This window comes from Passer domesticus, chromosome 18 (assembly GCF_036417665.1).
Source record: "Passer domesticus isolate bPasDom1 chromosome 18, bPasDom1.hap1, whole genome shotgun sequence".
Lineage (NCBI taxonomy): Eukaryota > Metazoa > Chordata > Aves > Passeriformes > Passeridae > Passer > Passer domesticus.
The window spans coordinates 8,045,387-8,066,490 of record NC_087491.1 but is presented as its reverse complement, the minus strand read 5'-3'; the positions used below and the strand labels follow the sequence as shown (position 1 = coordinate 8,066,490).

At 58.3% G+C, this 21,104-nt stretch overlaps 1 protein-coding gene across 2 annotated transcripts in view; it reads right to left on the bottom strand.

Moving 5' to 3' along the window:
• The window catches only part of PRRX2 (paired related homeobox 2), a 24,103-nt gene extending 2,999 nt beyond the window's left edge, over nucleotides 1-21,104 (bottom strand). For both annotated transcript variants that reach the window (XM_064393376.1, XM_064393378.1), the window contains exons 1-3: nucleotides 20,838-21,104; nucleotides 523-707; nucleotides 153-331 (exon numbers count right to left, since the gene is read on the bottom strand). In XM_064393376.1, coding sequence (XP_064249446.1) covers nucleotides 153-331; nucleotides 523-707; nucleotides 20,838-21,081 — 608 coding nt within the window. In that variant the 5' untranslated portion in view covers nucleotides 21,082-21,104. The remainder of the gene's footprint in view (nucleotides 1-152; nucleotides 332-522; nucleotides 708-20,837) is intronic.

The window sequence follows — 21,104 nt, the reverse complement described above, 5'->3', positions numbered from 1 at the left end:
AAGCCAAGTCAGACGAGCTCCTTTCGGCCTCATAAAACTCCCCAAATCCCCAGCAGTGGCACAGGGCTGCATTCCTGCGGCACTGGAGCGGTCTCTAGGCAGCCCTGCCCCGTGGCCACCTCCTTCCCAGCTCCTCCAGAGCCTCCACCTACCTGTACGGGGAAGTGCTGGTCCACGAGAGATACTCAGGGGTCAGTGCAGTGGGTCGTGGTGCCATGGGCTGCTCAATGGCTGCTTCTTGGCTGTAGGATTTGAGCAGTGATGCCGATCTGTTGGCCAGCATCGCCCTCTCGTTGCGGCGGAACTTGGCCCTCCGGTTCTGGAACCACACCTGTGACAGGGGAAAGGTGGGGAGGAAAGGTGGAAAGGGGGTCAGCAGGGACCCAGTGCACACAGGAACGTCCCAGGCCTCCGTCCTGTGGGTCACGGTGATGTGCAGGATGAAACAAGGGAGGGGACAGTCCCTGCTGCTGCCTGGGCGAGGCAGACGCGCTGTTTTGTCCCACACAAACCTGTGCTCACCTGGACTCTGGCCTCGCTGAGGTTGACCCTTCTGGCCAGCTCCTCCCGCACGAAGGCGTCGGGGTAGTGCGTCCTCTCGAAGACCCTCTCCAGAGCCTGCAGCTGGCTGCTGTTGAACGTGGTGCGGTTCCTCCTCTGCTTCTTCTTCCTCTTGGCTGCCCCGCAGCTGGGGCTCAGGCTCTCTCCTGTGGGGAAGGAAGAAGCCACATGAGAGCCAGACCCGTGTGAGACCCCACAACCCAGCCAAGCCCAAGCCCCCCCGGGGGTCTGCATGTCCTGCTCTGTGCCAGCCATGTCCCTCCAGGCACCTGGGGCTCTGTGGGGGTACGTGCAGCCCTGTGATGCCCATGAGAATCAAAACCTGTGATGCCCATGAGAATCAAAACCTGTGATGCCCATGAGAATCAAAACCTGTTTTGGGACCTGCTGGAGCTTAGGGTTAACCCCAAAATTCACCAAGGCCTCTGGTGGTTTCACATCTGGCTAAAACCATGCTGAGCTGATTTTGAATACCTGTCTCAGTATTCTGGGGCTGCACTTGATCCAAACTGGAGCTCAGCTCTCGCTGAGACTTTAAGTCAGGCTTTCAGGAATGGTGATGAAAATTCAGCACCAAAACACCCCCAAGATGTGAGCCTCAGCTCCCACCTCCAGCACCCCCCGAGGCCCCAGCTGTGGCATGTCCCCAAGGTGACACAGGACTGCAGCCAAGCATCTGCTCTTCCAGCCCTGCTCCTCAGAGCTCGGAACGAGCGGCACCGCGTCTCGCAGGGCCCAGCCTCCGCAGTGTTTATTTCTGGCTTTGCTGGCTCATGGAAACATGAAGCTGAGGGTGTAGTCTGGTTTCTCAGTATTGATCTTGGGCTGTCAGCCAGGCTGAGATTAATCTCCTCTTTGTCACTAATATCATAAGGTTTGGGCAATTTTGTGAAGCCTTTTTCCGAGACACCCAGTCAGTGAGCTGCCTGCAAAGGCTTCGTGGGGAGCACAGCTCGCTGTTCTTCTCCCTTGTGGAGGTACTGGTTAATGGTTCTTTCTCTTAATAAAGCATCTGGATCCAATCTGTACCTACTGGTGGGAAAGCATTCTGGCATTATTTGAAATGTTAATAATTTTATGACATTCTGATTCATGGCAGGGGTATGTTGGGGCTTTCTGCTCTATATCCTTGCAGAGGCCAGGGTGGCAGAACTCACCACTCCCTGAGTATTCTCACAAATTAAATACTTGCTAATAATATTAATCGTGATACTTATTTAATAAGTCTAGCATTTTCAGATAATGCTTGAGCAACAAACAAAATCTACTGGAAGGGGCATTAACTCTGCTGTTTCAAGACACCATCAAGCTGTTGAGCAAGAGGAAATTTCCAAGATCTTTAAGGCCAGAAAAACCTTCTTACACCTTAACTCTGAATAATTCAAGCCATGAAACATCCAACAATAAGTTTTTCATCAAGTCCCTAGGACTCCTGTGTGCCCAACTACACCATTCTCCCAAGGCCTCTCTGCAGCCACTGGCATTTCTCTGGGTCTTTAATTGTGCTGTAAGTGCAACTTGGCCTTGGTTGGCCATCAGCAATCTTTGATCTTGTATTTTGGACATGGCCTTCTTGGTTGGGTGAAGACACAATGGACAGTGCCTGAAATACGTGTGGGTTTGAGACCCTTTCCCCAGCCAGGAAACCATGGGCTGCCCTTTGCCACCAATCGTGTCCAAAGGCTCACAAATAAAATTCTCAGAATTCCCTCCAGCACTTCCTCCTGCAGCTTCAAATGTTCTGCCAGTCTCTGTTTCCAGTTGCCCCTTTTAGTGAAACTCCTTTTTTGGTCCTGTTTTCCTTCAGCGAGCTAACGAGCTGCTGGATTAAAATACATGAAGTCCAGCCATGGCTGTCCCTGAGTTTTCTGGGAGCTTGGGACTGAAATGGGAACCACCAGGCTGGGAAAGAGCTGCAGGATGTAACAGGGTGAGAGGTTTCCTTGTGGGTTTATGACCATGCCACGGGGCTTCTGGGGAAGTGGTAGATCAGGCTTTGGTTCAAAAGGTCTAGTCACAAGGGCACCCACTGCCCCTCACCAAACTGGCAATGATTTCAACAGAACCCTGGGAAATGTATAAATAAAATTTATAAACCCCTTTGGCTTCATCCTCAATTTCAACCTGGCTATAAGACTTTTCCATAGTCACGATCTCCCTTGCCCACTCTAATTTGGCTGAAAGAAAGGAGGAGGAGGAAAGTTTTTTAAGATTAACTCTCAATCCAGTTCTGTAGGGTCTGGCCACATTTCTGGCTGGTCTTTATATCCTCAAACCCACAAAAGGAAGAGCCAAAGAGCCACAGGAGACAAGTGCTGCTGAGTGCTTCCCATAGGGGGCTGGCAGTCACGCTGGGGTCCAGGTTTAAGACGACTTGGATCAGGATGTGTCCAAGCACCAGCAATTCCTGGGATTTTGGAGGCCTGCAAACCCTGGGCCATGCCAGCTCTGGGGCATTTTGCTCAGCCCCTGTTTCTGCTTTTAGAGGAGGGACCTTGCACACCTTTTCCAGGGCATCTCTCTGTGGCAGGGAGGCAGCTCCACACATGCAGTGCCTGCCTGGATCCTCTGCTCTGCCTGGGGATGAGCCCTGGTAATGCACCAGCACCTTTTCCTCATTAGCTCAGGCACTGCAGGCTTGTGGGACCAGGCAGATGCCACCCTAATTGCTGGTGGTGAGTGTCTGACAGGTTGCAGTGCACAGTTAGGCTGGATCTCCTCCATCAGAGATGCCTAAATAACCCCAAATCAGCTTCCCAAAAATGAGCATGGCTAAATCCTCCGTGGCATCAGAGAAGGAATGGGAAGGGGGATGAGCTGGGTCCCCTGAAGACTCCCTGTCCTCTCACTGCCATCAGTGGGACTTGGATTTAACCAGACCTGCTGACACCTTGATGGAGGAATTGGAAACCAGTTCCCCAGCCCGATGGGCTCCCAGGAATAAGAGTTTGTAATTTAACAAAGTTAAAACCAGCTTCCCACCATCATTGTTCTGTCCAGAGCAGTGCTTGGGGAGGCTATGGAGAAAGCCAAACCTTTCCTTTCCAGGTATAATTTGGGGGTTCATTTGGGCTGAAGGGACCAGTTTGGTTGGCCAACCCTGAGGTCAGAGGGGCTCCTGAGCCTTCCCCCCAGCCACCTCCCCTGTATTTATCTTCCACTGATTACAATTTCCGCTGAAAGGAAAAGAACTGCAGGGAAAGGGGGAAAACAGGGGGGATAACATTACTGAGTAACGAAAGATGACATGCGGGGGAGGATGGGGAGAGGGAGGCTCAGGGGCTCTGCACAGAGCAGGATGGGCCCAGTGTGCATCACAAAAAAGCCTTAAATTGCCCCAGACTGTTAGGAAAGACAGGAGACTTTTCACCCGTGATGTGGATGAGTTTTGGGGTGCTGGATGTGGCCTGGACAACCTCCAGCCTCCTCTCTGGGCTGTGCTGCTCAGAAGCTGCAGAGAGCCTGGGGACAGCTCCGTGCCCTACAGATGCCATGGGGAGCTGGGAGTCACCCCAAAACCCTTCTCCCTGTGGGAGCACCAGTGCTGGCAAGCCTGGACTGTGCCCCAGGGAGAACTTGGGAGCACAGGCAGCACCACCCCCGGGTCAGAGCTGTGCTGGCTCAGCTGGGCACCGACCAAGCCCCCTCCTCCACTGCTGCCTTTTCCCTCTGTGCTGCCATCAGTTCTCCACAGGAAGGACTCAGGGTCTCAGCCTTGCTGCTGGGCTTGCCCTTACACTGGCAGGATCATCTCCCAGCCTGCCACAGCTGCTGCTGAGCACTCTGAAGAGGCAATTTTCACTGGATTTCACCAAGGCTTTGGGTTTGACTTACAGCTCCATTCTGCACAGTAAATGGCCTCAGCTGTGATCCAGACCCAGCAGCACCCACAACCCCAGCAGCTCACCAGTCTGACCCCAGAAACCAGGCAGGGATCCTCCCTTGGGATGCCTTTCAGGGATGGGCTGTACTGCCAGCCATGTCTCAGTCTCCCCTCTGGACACCCAGTTTGGGGGGTTTATTTGCAAAATACTCATCCAGAGCGTGGTGTTTGCCCAGCACCACCCTGCCACCCCAGGTGCTCACTTCAGCCAGGGCCAGCCTGTCTCTTCCCAGGGGATGCTGCAAACCCACTCCCCATCAGTCCCACCCCATCCTGGGACAAATTCACTGACTCCAACTCTACCACGTGGCTTTAGGGTGCAAATCCCCCCGTTTTTCAGGCCAGAAGGCAGCAAGTTCAACCCTCTCATGCAAAAAGTCCAGGCTACATCTCCTCCAACGTGTTTCATTTTCCACTGCACCGCAGCCCCCACGGCTCTGAAACGTTTTCTGTCATTAAATTATTTCACACGTTCCATTTATTTGCTAGCAGTTTGCCAAAGACCCTTTAAGCTTTAAATTTTTCACACCCCCCCCAGCCAAAATGATCAAATCTGCTGTACCATTTACTTCCCTACTACGCCTGGAATGGCATTTTTTTCCTCCTTTTTTCTTCTCGGGTATAATTTAAGGGTTGAAATAGCCTGGAGGGAATTAGCTGTAAATTCTTCCTAAGACAAATAAATTCAGCCCTCTAAGTTTCTACGTTTTTCAAACTGTTGAGAGACATTTTGGGTTTGTTTTACTTGAAATAATGATCGTGGCATATCTGACCCTCAGGCTGCGGCCGGCTCTAGCCAAATAAATAGCTTTTATTAATTAAGGTTTATCCTTAACAAATAAAACCCCAATTTGATCTCGGCCGGCTGAATTAGCAAAAATAAACAACGGGTTCTCTGGGCACTTGATGTGGATTTAACAAATTAACGCTGGGCCTTCATCAGGGAAGCCGCAGGGTGGTGGAGGTCTTTTACAGCCAAGAAATCCTTTGGAAAAACAATGTCTTTCGTTTCTCCCATGGTCTCTCTCGGTAAACATGTGCACTCCCTTCATCCTTTCTGCACTCGGGGGAGCGGGGAGGGCCGGGGCGGTGACGTCTGCCAGAGCTGCATGTGCAATTGTTTAACTGCTCCTCTAAATCATGCCACGGCGAGCGAGTGGGGCAAAGCTCTGGGCTTTGGGAACTGCTCCTGCACGGTGTGTGCCCGCTCCAGCTCCCTTCTGCTCCACCACCTTCAGCTGAGGCACCCAAAGCCAAGGTGTGACTTGGGGGGGCCCAGTGTAGGGGACCCCCCTTTCCAGCAGCCACTTCCACACTGCCCTGCCTTGGGGTGTAGTTGGGAACAGCCTGGGAACCTGGTGGGGTTTTTCCAGGGCTTTTCAGGGAGGAGGGACAGCAGGAGGGATGATCCAGAGGCCAAAGGGAAGCTGGGCACTTGTCCCTGCTCATGGGCACAGGAAGGACAGGGTTTGTGGCAGAAGGGATGGTGGGAGATGCCTACACCACAATTAATCTCCCCAAATCACCTTGGAAAGCCTGGGGGGCAGCCAGGAACCTGCCCCTGCACAGCTGAGTCACCCAGGTACCCTGCCTTTCCTGCACCCACCCACCAGCCCAGCCTGGGTGCACAGGAGCACCACAGCACCAGCCTGGGGGCAAAACCCCATCGGTGAAACCCCATTTTCTGCAGAGTTCCATCCCATTTTCTGCACAGTTCCACCCCATTTTCTGCATAGTTCCACCCAATTTTCTGCATAGTTTCACCCCATTTTCTGCATAGTTCCACCCCAATACCCAGGGGAGAAGCTTTTGGGGCCACCAAGCCCTGCCCTCAGGATGCCAGCCCCAGCTTTACTTGGCATGATGCTGCGAGGTCCAAACCCATCCTGGGAACAGCCACGGATGTGGGGGACGGGGTGTCCCTGGGGAACAAGGGCTGCCAGCCCCTCCCCAGGCTCCCACTGCTGGGACAAGGCTCCCACCTCCTCATCCTGACCCCCTGCCCCTCCCTGTCCCCCTCCAGCCCAGCCCAGCCTCGCCAAGACCCCGGGAATGCTGAAGGCTCTGGGGGGAGCCTGGAGCTGGGGGGGTCCAAATGTGCTGAGTCCGAAGGAAACTTTCCCGGCTCAAGTGGCCCACATGAAAAATTTAAGAGAGGGGCAAGTCCCAGCTACTGGAGAAACATTACAGCGAAATGTTTCCGAGGATGTTTCACCTCATTAATTGTGAAAAAACTGAAACGCTGACACGTTTTTACAGGCTGCCAGTTTTGCTGGGGGAAAAGTGTCTCTGTTAAAAAGGAGCAGCAAAAGCCTGGACCAAGAAAGAGGCCAAGGCTGTCCCGGGGGGGCCTTAGCCTGTGCTCACTGACAGGCAGCAGCAGCCTGTTTTATGGTTATAGAGCTGCCTCTGCACCAGCCAGAAACCACCCAGCACCACAGCTTGCTACCCCCAGCCACACAGACACACCATTTTTGGGAAGATCCTGCCCAGCAGTGCTGCAGCCCCAGAGCCCAGGAGGTTTTCCCCTTGCACCCCTGAATGGTGGGTGGTGTCTGAGCACCCATCACAGCACGTCCAGCTAAAGCCAGAACACACCAGGAAGATGCTGAAGATCCCTGCATCCCCGTGGGGATGTGCCCAGCCCGTGCTGGTAACCCAGAGGTGGCACTGAAGCCTTTTTTCAGCTCATTATTAGTGCAGCAAATGCACTGGGAACACGATGCTTAGATGGTTACTGGGAAAAGAAAGATTATTAAAAGGAAGATCCCCGTGTCATGAGAAACTGCTTCCCTTAGGGATGGCTCCAGCCCAGAATGAGGCACCAAATTCACTGCTGAGAGCTGGGAGTGGATTCAGAGCTGGCTCTCCATGGCCCTGCTGAAAGGGCAGCCGTGCTGCAAAACCCAGGTGCACAAGAGGGAGAAGATCAGGAAGTCACAGTGAGGAAGGAGGAAGATGACGAAAAGAATGAAGAAGGGAAGCAGATGCTGGAGACGCCAGGTGAGGAACCAGCCAGCCAAGTCTGGTGCTGTGATTTACAGAGGATGCCCTGGAAGCTGAAAGCTGCTGGAACCCACAGGGCTGCAGCAAAGCCCTGTGCTCAGGAGCCCCTGAACATTCCCAGCACTTCCCACCGTGCCAGAGGCTGCTGCCCCAGCCAGGGGCTCCTGCACAGCCCAGCACAGCGCTCACCCAGCTGAGGCAGGCCCCAGGAATGGTGTTCTGGCACAGCCAGCCCCTGCGTCAGCGGAAGCTTTTAATGAATTAATTGCAGCCACATTCCCTGAAGGAGGAGGCAGGGTAGGTGGGATGCTGTCAAGCCTCGGGAAGGGGCTGGGGAACATCTTTGGCCACAAAGCTCTGGTGGGAGTAAAGGAGCAGCACAAGAAATTCCTGTCCTCTCTCCCAGGGATCTGGGACAGACGGTGCCACCACCCACCTTTACCTGGGCTGGGCACTGCCTGGGACAGGCCTCTGGGGAAGGTGACAGGGACACATCCTGCTGCCAGGCTCCCTGGATGCACCGCAGCCTCCTGGCCCCATGCCCAGTGCAGCCACAGAGCCTGGCAGTGCCAGCACCCCCGAGTGCTCCAGACACAGCCCCGAGAGCCACGGGACTGGCCCAGCCTCTCGCTGTGCTTCCCCACCCGCCTGGCTCCTGCACCCCGGGAGCCGGAGCCAGGGCCACTGTGGGACCACTGTGGGGCCATTGTGGGGCCATTGTGGGGCTCAGACTGCCCGGCAGTGCCCCGGAGGTGGCACCAGCCCAGGGCAGCCAGCCCGGACCCGAGCGCATCCCTTGGGCTCGGTGCTCTGCAAGAGAAATGTTCCCTCCCAGGGCTGTGCCGGCGTGGGGTGACCCCAGCCTGGCTCGGGGCTTTCAGGAGCTGCCAGGAGCGTCCCGTGGGTTCACAGGAGCCCGACACAATGGGCTGTCCCGGCTCCAGAGCCACCGCTGCTCCATTGTGTCGGCGCTCCGAGGGGATGGAGCTGCGGAGGAGCGGAGCTGGGGCAAAGCTGGGCTGCTGCCCCACAGAGAGTGCCCAAACTGCCCCTCAAGGAATGGCACGGCGAGGAGGAAAGGCTCCTGGGAAGCCCAGTGTCTGCAGGGATTGGCTGGGTACGGTGGCTTTGAGAGGCCAGGGTCTGGCAGGGTCTGGCATCTTCCCTGCTCACGGCAGGGGAACGTGCAGCTCAAAGGGGTTTGCACCCCTCTGGGGTCTCTCTTTTCTTGTCTGGGGATGGGGTCACACAGAGCCTCCAAAAACTCATCACAGTGGTGCCAGTCTGCATGTCCCCTGCAAATGCTGAGAGGGAGAGGGGGAGGCAGGACAGATGGGATGGATGCTCCTGGCTTGACCCAGGGATGCTCTGAGAGGCTGTGCCAGACCAAAGGGCTCCTCAGGCGGATCATTGTGGCTGCAGGGCTGGGGGTGGCAGGAGCCAAAGCCCTCCCAGCACAGCCAAGTGCCTCAGGAAAAGGCAGCGTGGTGGGTTTGACTGATCCAAGCCAAGTTCCGAGCAGCCCCGACCAACGGGGGAGCAGGAATTTTCATTTTGTTCTCCTGTGGATCTGCCAACCCCCACGGTGGAGGCCCAGGGACCAACAAAAGGCTCTGGCTCTCCCCCAGCCAGCACCAGCCAGGAGCCTTCCCGGCAAGGAGACATTCCCTGCAGAGCCTGCTTTCATCTCCCAGCCAGGAGACCCTGCTGGGCTGGGATGGCAGCAGTGCCTGGGCTCTCCTGCCCCTCACAGCCCTGCAGCACCCTGGGGTGCTCCTGGGGACGCTGCCCCTTGGGGGTGCAGCCTCCCCACTCGGCCAGCTCCTTAAACAGCCCAGTGAATGTGTGAATCTCCTCAGGGAAACAGCCAGCACAGAGCACATTTGTGGCCAAAATGCTGGGATTTGGGTCAGCCCCAGGCACCACAGCGAGGGGTCTGGGCAGAGGGGCAGCCACGGTGGCTCCCCACGGCCCCTGGGGTGGGGGGACAGATCCAGACCCTGCTGCCCTGCAGGGCACACGCTGCCTCCCTTCCCATCCTGCAGCCCTTCCAGGCACCCTTTGGTGCATCCACGATGCAGCCACAGAGGTGCCAACGTGTGATATAACAGGTTACCTGGCTTCCCAACAGGGCACAGATGTGTAATTAATTAACACTAATGAGACTTGTGCAAGCACTGGCTCAGGAGTGGCACTCGCTTGTCTTGCAGAGCAGCACCAAAATCCTGGATTTAACTGCAAAGTGAGTTTTCCCGGGGGCTGGGCAGGGGATGGGGAGTGCCTCAGGCCATCACGGTGTTGAGAGCTCGCTGGGACTTTTGCTCAGTGTTTGAAAAATAAAACTAAATCAGCCGGGGCTGCATAGCAGGAACGTTGTGTGGAGGGCTGGCTCCCGGCCAGGGACCCCTGGCATGGCAATCCCAGCCTTCCTCTCCTCCCCAGCCCCCCCAAAAAAGTGGTTTTGTGAAATTTAATAGGCAAAAGCCCAAGCAAGCCAGCCCCAGTGGCATCTGGCACTGAAACCCAACACCAGCCCCACGAGGCTCAAGCAGAGACCCCATTGCTTCAGGGTCACTGCCAAGGGGGGAAGGAGGCAGGCAGGGACAGGGGGAATGATGACAATTCCCACCACGTCCCCTCCTGCTGCCCACTGCCACAAGCCCCCTTTTCTTTTTTTTGAGGCCAAAAGGGTGTTTTTCACACCAGGCCAGCAAATCCCTGAGCACCCATGGGATCAGTGAGCGCCAGCACCTGCTGAGAGCCCCCTGCACAGCTGGACACCAGCACATCTGGCTGGGGCGTGGGGTGGTGTGAGCCCCCCTGGGAGCCCAGCCCAGCCCTGGGAGCCCAGCCCAGCCCTGGGAGCCCAGCCCAGCCCCTCTCCAGGGTCCCTCGTGGGCCCTGCACGCTCAGACGTCCCGGGAGCCCCTGCCAGCAGCATCGCTGTCCTCCAGTCTGCTTCTCATTTGAGGTCGGTGGCCTCTCGCCAAATTTATTGTAAAACATTCATTTTAATAAGTGGCTCATATCTTTTTTATTTATTTATTTATTTATTTATTTAACCCCAGCCTGGTTAACTGTTTCCAGGTTACAGCAGAACCTTGCACGGTGGGGATGGCAGGGGCAGTGGGGACAGTGGGGACAGTGGGGACAGTGGGGACAGGATCACAGGTCACTGGGGGCAGGAGCCAGCCATGGGGAGGACAGGATGGAGACAGGAACATCAAGGTCCTGCTCCTACAAAGCTCAGCAGAGCTGAGACCTCACCCTCATCCCTCCAAGCCTTCATCCCCTGCAGGTCCCCAGGGAGACCAAGCACCCTCCTGCCACTCTGGGCACCCTGACACTCTCACAGAATTAAAAATTACTGCCCAAGGGGTAGCTGGGTCGTGTCAAACTTGCAGAGCGCTTCCAGAAGTGGACGTTGCCTGGTAGTTTAGTTTCAACATTTGTTTTAAGTTTTATAAACCTCTAATACTAATAGAAATGCTTGAGTGTCTTTTAATTTAAACGAAAACAGTTTTTTTTAAATTTAAGAATTCCCCTGAGGTATTTACAACCCCCAAATTACAGCCATGTGGCCAGCCCAGATGAGAAAGTGAAACTGGTGAGGCAGGAGCGTGGCAGCTGCCCCAGCCCAGCCCTGCAGTGGCCGTCCCCATGTCACCTGTGTCCCCTGCACAGACTCTGCTTCACCCCTCTGTGGGGACAGGGGATCCATGGGTTCCCCTGCCACAGCTGGCCCCAGCAGGATGACATCTGTCTGTCCTTCCTGCCTTCCTTCTGTCCTTTTTGTCTTCTCTCTGGAGCACAGAGGGTCAGGGGACAGGAGCTGCCCGTGACCCATCCTGTGCCCTCCTCAGCTGCTGCAGGATCAGTCCCTTTGCACCCCAGTGCTGTGCCTGGGGTCCCCCAGGCACTCCCCTGCACCCTCGCTGCTGCTGCCACCCCCAAGCCACCCCTGGCAGTGTCCTGTGCACCCTGGGGTGCAGCACAACCCCCAGCTTGGCAGCACCCTGCAGGACCTGGGGCACAGCGTGGCTCCCCTGGATGGCTCAGTGCCACATGCCACCCCTGCAGTGGTCTGAGCAGCTTGGGGTGCCAAGGAGCCCCAGCACACACACCTGGCAGTGCCCTGCACACTTTGGGGTGCCAAGGAGCCCCAGCACACACACCTGGCAGTGCCCTGTACATTTCGGGGTGCAGTGTAACCCCAGCACACACACCTGGCAGTGCCCTGCACACTTTGGGGTGCTGTGGAGCCCCAGCACACACACCCGGCAGTGCCCTGCACACTTTGGGGTGCAGTGTAACCCTGGCACACACACCTGGCAGTGCCCTGCACACTTTGGGGTGCAGTGTAACCCTGGCACACACACCTGGCAGTGCCCTGCACAGTTTGGGGTGCAGTGTAACCCTGGCACACACACCCGGCAGTGCCCTGCACAGTTTGGGGTGCAGTGTAACCCCAGCACACACACCCGGCAGTGCCCTGTGCATTTTGGGGTGCCAAGGAGCCCCAGCACACACACCTGGCAGTGCCCTGCACACCTTGGGGTGCCAAGGAACCCCAGCACACACACCCGGCAGTGCCCTGCACAGTTTGGGGTGCAGTGTAACCCCAGCACACACACCTGGCAGTGCCCTGCACAGTTTGGGGTGCCAAGGAACCCCAGCACACACACCCGGCAGTGCCCTGCACACCTTGGGGTGCCAAGGAACCCCAGCACACACACCTGGCAGTGCCCTGCACAGTTTGGGGTGCCAAGGAACCCCAGCACACACACCTGGCAGTGCCCTGCACGCTTTGGGGTGCAGCACAACCCCCACCCCAGCCATGCCCCGGCACAATGCCGACCCCTGCACACCTCGGGGTGCAAAGCAGCCCCTCCAAACCCACACCGCAACGCCGTGCCCAGCCCCGGGCTCAGCCCAGCTCCCCCCGGGGCCGTGCCCAGCCCGGGCTGGCTCCGTGGGGAGGGGGCGCTGCCCCGGCCGGGCTGCGGGGCTCGGGGCCGTGCCCCCTCCCCACGGCCCGCTGCCATGCGCTCCCCGCCGCTCCCCCGGCTCCCCGGCCATGTGCACTGCAGTTTCCTTGCGTGTGAAGCCGGCAGCCTCTCGGATTCAGTGGCTGGAAAGGATGGCGCCTCTCCACATCTGGTTCAATGCGCGAGCCTGGCGCCTGGCTTAGCCGCAGTCTCCATTCAGAGACACACAGACTTTAATAGACTCATACAATTCTTCCTGATCTATCACTGCAGCCGCAGCTGAAAAGCTGCTTTATTACGAGCACTCAAAGGGGGATGAGGAGGGAAGGGGAGGGGGCCGGCGGCTGGCGCTGCCGCTCTCCGGAGGCTCCCAGAGGCATCCCCCGGGACCTGAATGTCCCCCCAGCCCTGCCCAGCCTCCCGGGGGCTGTTTGCCCCCCAAACCCGCAGGAAAGAGCGGCACCGCAGCCTCATTATCTCTCCTGCTCAATTAACACCCTCCCAGCTGCCGTTTGCAGCCGCACCGTGCGCGGAGCAGGGGACGAGGGGACAACGGGGACGAGGGGCAAAGGGGACGAGAGGGCAAAGGGGACCCCGCCTGTCCCCCGATATGCCCAGGATGGTTCCATTCCCCCACAAACTGGAGCAACCCCCCAATTCCTGCAACACCAGCATCCCATTCAGCCCGAATTCCCCCAGTGCGGACCGGGAGCTGCCGGCACCGCGCCTCCCGTGCCCAGCCGTGCCCAGCCGTGCCCAGCCGGTGCCGGGGCTCTCCCGGGGCAGCACCGGGCAGGGAGGCTCTGCCGGGGATGCTGAGCACGGACAGCGCGTTTCGTCAGCCGTGGGAAGGCTGGAAAACATCGCCCGCGGTCATGTGTCCCTCGGGCAAAGGCAAACATCGGGAATGCCTCAAGGGCGAGGGGAGGAATTTTTTTTTGTGTTAATTCTCGGAAATTTAGGGTTGTGCAGTGAAAAACAAGTAGTTTGGTAGTTTTGGGGCAGTCCTGCTCAGCAGGCATCGGAAAACCGCCTGGAAACCTCAAATCAGGCCTTTCTCCCCAAAACTTTGCTGTTCCCATCCTCCCTGACCCTTCTGGGCATCACCAGGACCAGGCAGGGGGTGGCTGCCTCTGCCCACCTCACTTCCACTCTGTTCCCAGTTGTTTCCAGCAAGGAAAAACCTGATCAGCATGAACCCCAGTCTAAACCCTCGCTCAGCCCAGCCTAACCCACTGCCCCAGCATTCTAAAGGATGTTCTGACCCAGTTCCCTGGCTCAGGAATTCCATCCTGGAATGATAACTCCCTCCAGCTCCTGCTCCTGCTGCAGGGAGGGATGAGATGCCAGTGTGGGGACACCAAGCCTCTGCCAATCCCAAAGCACCCCTGTCCCATCCTGCCTCCAACTCATCCCTTCAGCTCAGAGATTTCACAGCTCTGGGGAGAGAATTCCCCCCTGGCTGGAGGAAATCAGGGAGATCAGCCCCACTCCCTGGGAGAGAGGAGGGTTTCTAACACACAGCCTCAAAGCCCCAAATCATTTCATCAGCCTCCCAGCTACAGACACACGCCCAGGCTCTCTTAAAATGCTGATTCGTTGAAATTCACCCATCTTGGCTGCACAGAGTCGAAATTTCATATTTTTCCTGTGAATCAGCCCCATTCCCTGAAATAACAGCCCAAAAGAGAGGGGAAATAGTCTTGCACTGAGCTGTTCCTGGTCGAGAGAGACAGAACAGCCCAGGGGGGGACAGGCAAGGTGTCCCTGCACCCAGCACCCTCCTGGGCTGGGCACGGCTGTGCCAGGGCGTGTCTGAGCTGCTGCTGGGGACTAAAGCACATCAGGGGGTGCTGCCAGGGCTCCCAGGGAAGTGGGGCAAAGCCTTGTGTCCCCACAACACGCAGGACCCCTCTGGTGTCCCCTCTGGACACTGTCACGCCGTGATTCTCCCTGCTGGGAAGTGTTTCAGAGGAGCATCCCCCACTCCTGCAATGCCTGCCAAAACCCAGCTCACTGGGGGTGCTGAGCAGAGAAAAATCCCAGCAATGAGAAGGGGAGAAAAGCGATTTTCCTGGCCCAGCCAAGGCTGCTCCAGCTCTGGCTCCCCCAGCCAGAGGGTTCCCATCTCCCCGGGTCCTGAGTTTGGGTTTTTTTCCCTCTACCCTCTGGCAGCAGCTCCCAGCACAGAAGTGAGCACGTGTGGGGACCCCGCAGGGCCCTGCAGAACGTGCTGGTATGTGCTTCCCCCTGCCCTGGGGAGGGCTCAGCGTGGGCACGGCAACTTCCAGGGGCCCCTCTCCAGCCCACAGCCCCCGAGCTGGGGCAGGGGGAGCCTGGAGCCCTGGTGGGGGTGTTCAGCTCATCTCGGGGCAAATTTTCCCCAAATCAGAGCCCTGGTGTCAGTAAGAGCCTGACAGCAGCCCAGGGCACAGGGAAGAGCAGGATGGTGACCCAGCGTCACCACGGGAGGAGCAGGAGGGTGGCTGGATGTCACCAGGGGAGGAGTGGGATGGTGAGTGTGTGTCACCCTTCAGGGCTGGGGGGCACAGGGAAGCACAGAGAGGGGGGACCAGGGTGAACCCCAGGCCAGGAGCTCCACGAGACCTGGGGGCTCTTCCAGCTGTGACCCAGCCCTGCCTGTGCCTGGCAGTGGTTTGTGCTGCTCTGGCTGGTTCTGCAGGGTGCTGACCCCATTCAGCCCTTCATCCTGCTTGTGCCATGGCAAAGCACACTCCCACCCCACAGCGATTTCTGGGCAGATGACACCTGAGGAATCAACTTCCTCTTGTCCAGGGCAGGGGACCATGTGCAGGACAGTGGTCCTGTGGCAGAGACACAGGACAAGAAACACAGTGAGGGTGTCCCACTGTGAAGGGGAAGTCTGGCTGCAGAACATGCTGCAGGTTGGGGCTGTCCCCTGTCCATCAGCCTGGGGTGTACAGCATGGACCCCTCCCCACAGCCCCCTTATCCTGACTGGGATATGCTGGGCTCCCTGCCAGTGGCTGGAAACCTCTGGGTGAGCTGGGACCTGTCAGGCCCTCCATCCATCATCTATCCATCATCCCTCCATCCATCATCCATCCATCCATCATCCATCCATCCATCATCCATCCATCAACCATCCATCCATCCATCCATCCATCCATCATCCATCCATCCATCCATCCATCCATCCATCCATCCATCCATCCATCCATCATCCATCCATCCATCATCCATCCACCATCCATCCATCCATCCATCCATCCATCATCCATCCATCCCTCATCCATCCATCCATCCATCATCCATCCATCCATCCATCCATCCATCCATCCATCCATCCATCCATCCATCATCCATCCATCATCCATCATCCATCCATCCATCCATCCACCATCCATCCATCCATCCATCCATCCATCATCCATCCATCCATCCATCCATCCATCATCCATCCATCCATCATCCATCCATCCATCATCCATCCATCCATCATCCATCCATCATCCATCCATCATCCATCCATCCATCCATCATCCATCCATCCATCCATCATCCATCCATCATCCATCCATCCATCATCCATCCATCATCCATCCATCCATCCATCCATCCATCCATCCATCCATCCATCCATCATCCATCCATCCATCCATCCATCATCCATCCATCCATCCATCCATCATCCATCCATCCATCATCCATCCATCCATCCATCCATCATCCATCCATCCATCCATCATCCATCCATCATCCATCCATCCATCCATCCTTGCAGTAAGCAAAAACAAATGTGGAGGGCTGGGAGGTGGCCAGGGTGGGCAGCTCCCACAGGGATTAATTGGTGTTTACTGACTAATTGCTGCTGAAGGCTGCACTGGGGACCTGCCAGCACACACACTGGACCAGCACTGTCCCCTCCCCTGGGGCCATGCTGCTTCAGCAGCCCCATGGGCACTTGGGGAAAAAACCCCTGTCCTGAGGTGTGCAGCCCTCAGAGCCCTCCAGGTAGGGGATGTCCCCAGGCAGGGGATGGGGACAGGCAGGGGATGTCCCCAGGCAGGGGATGGGGACAGGCAGGGGATGGGGACAGGCAGGGGATGTCCCCAGGCAGGGGATGGGGACAGCCAGGGGATGTCCCCAGGCAGGCACTGGGGACAGGGTGATGTGTCACTGAGAGCAAGGACAGCTCCTGTCCCAGTGTCACCCACCCGGCTGGGCTGGCCTTACAAGGACAGGGAGGATTCACCTCCCCCTCTGTTTCAGCTGTCACCATTCCCAGCTCTGCCAACAGGGACTGTCCCCAGCAAGGGCCCTGCAGGTCTGCCGGTCTGGGAGGGCAGGCACCCCCAGCTGGGGCTGTTTTGGGACACTGGGGGATGATGGGTGCTGTAAATCCTGCCCCCAGCCCTGCTGCCCCCCTCCAGTGTACCCCATCCCCATCCCACGTGCCATGGCAAGCACGGTGGTGCCACCCTGAGCAGCAGGGACTTCTCCTTGGAAAGCTGAGCCACATCCATCAGACAATTCCCACAGGGAATCAGCCAGGAGTTAATGACGCTGGGGTGAAGTGTGGCTGAGCCATCTCTGTGCACAGATGTCCCCAAAGGCACAACCCCAAAGGCACATCCCCAAAGGCACATCCTGCCCGTGGTGTTACAGAGCTGCCTCCTGCCAGCACAGCCACAGAGACCAAGGTGTCCCCGAGCTGTGTCCAAGGCTGATGGGGACCAGTGGTATTTGGGAAGGCAGAGCAGCACAGCCAAACCTTGTCCGGTGAGCCAGGGCCACCACAGTCCCTGGACTGGGACACCACAGGGACATCAGCTGGGATGGCTCTGCTCAAGGAAGCCCTGGGAGGAGTTTGGGGCTACCTGGGGCAATCAGCCACCACTTTAACTCCAGGACCAAGTCCCCTTTCCCCTCTGATACTAGGTCCCTGTCCCTCCCTGCCTCTCCGCTCCCTTTTCAGCTGCTCTGGTTTACATAATTGAAGCAAATTTGTTGTAACAACATCTTAATGCCCTCTGCCCCTTTGGGTGCTGCTTCTCCTCATCACTGCTCTGCTCAGCATCCTCACAGCCCCAGAACAGGTCAGAGGGTCCCAGGGGATGAGGAAGGGGCTCCAGGCACTGTTCTGAAAACGGGATGTCCAGGGGCCACCACACCTCCCCATCCCACTGCCAGCTCCCAGTGCCTGTAGCCAAATAAATGATCAATGCATGCCTGCCCCATGCCAAAAAATCCCCCTGGAGGGGCCACAGCTCAGCTGTGACAAAAGTGACTCTTTCTGAGTTTTCAGCCCCAAAGCGGTGCCGGAGCCAGTGCACAACTCCCTCTCCCATCCCCAGGCGGCACCAAAAGTAAGTTCATTGTTTGAAAAGCCATCAGTCAAGGCTTGCTGGCTAAAATTACCCTCCTGCTTTATCATCTTGAGAACATTAAGGGCTGTTGTTAACAGATGTTTCGCGTTACACATTATTTGTTAGTCTAATGAAAGGAGGTGAACAAGCTTTCAAGACCTCAGAAGTTGTGCCGAAGGTTTTCCATGGGAGGCTGTTGCACCACTCCAGGGGAGAATGAAGATGAAGATGAGGGTGTGAATGAGCTCTCACCACCCTGTTGACTTTTCCTTGCTCTTGCCCGGCTTGTGGGATTTCTGATTTTTGGGTGTCACGGGAGCAATGTGTTACACAGATATTTGTATTCACTGTCCTAGGAGGATGGGTGCACTCAGGGCCAGTGTGGGGCTGTGGCCGAGGCAGGGCTGAGCAGCCCCCGGGCTGGAGAGGGAGCTGGGCATGGCTTCGGTCCTCAAAAGCCTCCCAAGTGCAGGAAGGGATGAGCCAGCCCTGCAAGGGGCTCCTGGAGGAGAGCTGTGCCAAGGACACGGGGCTGCCTCCAGCCACCCTCCCCAGCAGGCAGGGCTGTGGCTGGGTGAGGTCAGAAGGGGCTGAATCCCCTCTGCAGAGAACAAATCCCTGCCCTGAGCTTCTCTGGCTGTGCCACCCTCGGGAATGGAAACCTCTCCCTGCAGCTTCCCTGGGGAAGGGGAGTGGGTTTTGTTGGGGTTGGAGCCTGCTGGGACAGACTTGGGCTGCCCAAAGATCCTTGTGCCAGCTCTGCCACCACAGAGCCCTGCCTGCTGCAGGGGTCCCACAGCTTCACTGCAGGTTCAGGGCTGCTCTTCCCCCAACCCAGCAGCACAAAGCTCCTGGCTGGAGCTCAGAGCCACATCCTGCAGAGATGCAGGGGCTCCGTGGCCTCTTGTGTCCATCACAAACCCACTGCCACCAGCTGCAGGCCTCCAAAGCTGCCTCTGGCAGAAAATCCCCACGGTGGTGAAGAGGAAGATGAGAGCAAATGCTGAGAGGCTGTTTTATTTCAGGATGCCAATAAAAGATAAGGTTACCAGTAAAAGTTCCTTTGCTGTCATCGCAGATCTGGAGCAAAAGGCTGATGCTCACAAAGGCAGGACATTTGCCTGGTGTTTCAAGTCTCCCCATCTCAATTTAGGAAATTGCATCCCAGTTAAGGCAGTGGCAGCAGGTGAGGGTCTCAGAGGTCCAGCTTTGCGTGCACACAGGTTCTTGTCTCTGTTTCCTTGTTCTCTTCTTGCCCACTGCTCTCAACTCCCAGGTAGTTTTCAACCTCAGAAATGCTTCAGCTGCTGGTCAGCCTGTCAGAGCACTCCAGATGCTGTTGGTGTCTCCATCCATGCAAGCTTGCCAGGACAGGTGCCAATGGGACAGATCTCACATGGGCCAGCACTGCTGGCATCTGCAGACCAAACCCCAGGGCCCCTGCCTGGGAGGAATGGGCTTTTAGGGCGAAGAACAGGCTTGTGGTGATCGTGCAGCATTGCTCTGTTTTTTGCACCACGCTGGATCCACGCTGAGCTCTCTGGGTGCATTAGGAGCCCAGCAGGGCTGTTGTTTCTCTGCTGTTTTGCAAACAGCCCTGTGAGACTCCTGCGGGCTGGGTTTCCCAAAGCTGTGCTGATCCCACAAGGAATACTGTCCCCCTACAGACCCACAGGCAGGAGAAACGCTCCCCACAGCCCCACAGCCACTGCCGAAAGCACAAACAGAACCCAAGGGAAAGGGAGGGAGGGTGGAAAACAGCACTGAAAATGCCAGATACCACCCCAAAAAGCAGCACCCAGCCCTCAGCAGAGTGAGCAGAGGCAGGCTGGGGGCTCAGTGGGGCTGTGCACGAAGGGAGGAGGTTGTGCAGGGAATGAGCTGCGGGTTGGAGAAAGATGCTTCAGACCTGCACAGGTCTGGAGCCACGGGAGGGGACAGGGAGAGCACGGGGGGACTGAAGGGACCGAGCCCCTTCAGCAGCACAGATTCCCGGGCGGGCTGTGCACCTCGGCAGGGCTGTCAGCACCCCGGGGCTGTAGAAAACAAACCTGGGGCAGCCCAGCCCGGCCGGGACACAGCTCTGGGGAACGGCACCCGGGAGGGCACCCGGCATGGCAGGGCTCTGCCTCCTCTGTCACCTCAGTGTCCCGAGGGGACACCGGGCTCCGGGGGGCTCCGGGGGCCGTCGGCACTGTGGCTTTGCCACAGGAACGGGGCGATCCCTCCAGGACCGGAGCGGGGATGCGCGGCACCGGCGGAGGGAGAGATGGAGCGGGATTGTCCCGTTCAAAACGCGCCTCGGGCCCGCACCGAGCGCCGTGGAGCCGCGTCCCGGCTCGGTCCCGCTCTCCTCTCGCAGCCCCGGCTCTGTCCCCGCTGATGCCGGGACCGGCCCCGCTGTGTCCCGCTCCCCACGGCCCCGCCGGGCCGCCCCCGCTCCCCGCGCCCGGAAACCGAGACCGGGAGCCCCGGGGGACATGGGGACCCCGCAGGCCGCGCAGCCCGGCACCGACCGACTTCCCGCGAGCATCCCGGACCCGACAGCTCCGGTGGCGGCGAGGAGGCGGCCGGTGCGGGGTCCCTGTGCCCGTGTCCCGGGTGGGGGTCCCTGTGCCCCCCTGCCCTGGTGGGGGTCCCTGTACCCCCTGTCCCGGGTGGGGGTCCCTGTGCCCCCTGTCCCGGGTCCCTTCCTCACGGTGTGGGGTCCCTGTGCCCCCTGTCCCGGGTGGGGGTCCCTGTGCCCCCTGTCCCGGGTCCCTTCCTCACGGTGTGGGGTCCCTGTTCCCCCCTGCCCGGGTGGGGGTCCCTGTGCCTCCTGTCCCGGGTCCCTTCCTCATGGTGCAGGGTCCCTCTGCCCCAGCCGTCGGGGGGTCGGCACCTCTCAGCTCGCCTCCCCCCGCTCCCCCAGTTCTCCCCACCACGGGGGCACACCGACCCCCTTTGTCCGGGGTGCCCGGCCCGCGGCAGGGCAGGGGGACACGGCGGGGACACCCCGTCCCCAAGGCCGCCCCATGCCCGGAGCCCCTCCCGGCCCGGCGGGACTCACCGTCCTGGGGCGCTGCCTCGCTGCCGCTGCTGCCTCCCGACGGCTCCGGGATGGCCTTGCCGCCACCGGCGGGCGGGGGACCGGCCGCGGGGGTCCCGTTCATACCGGCCGCCACCTCCTCCAGGTCGAGGAGGTGGCTGACGCTGAAGTTTTTCCGGCTTTGAGCGTTTTCGGGCGGCTCCGGGCCGCGCACGGCGCCGGGGGCGAACGGCTTGTCCATGGCAAAGGCTGGCGCCGAGTCCATGGCTCCCACCCCCAGCCCGCAGC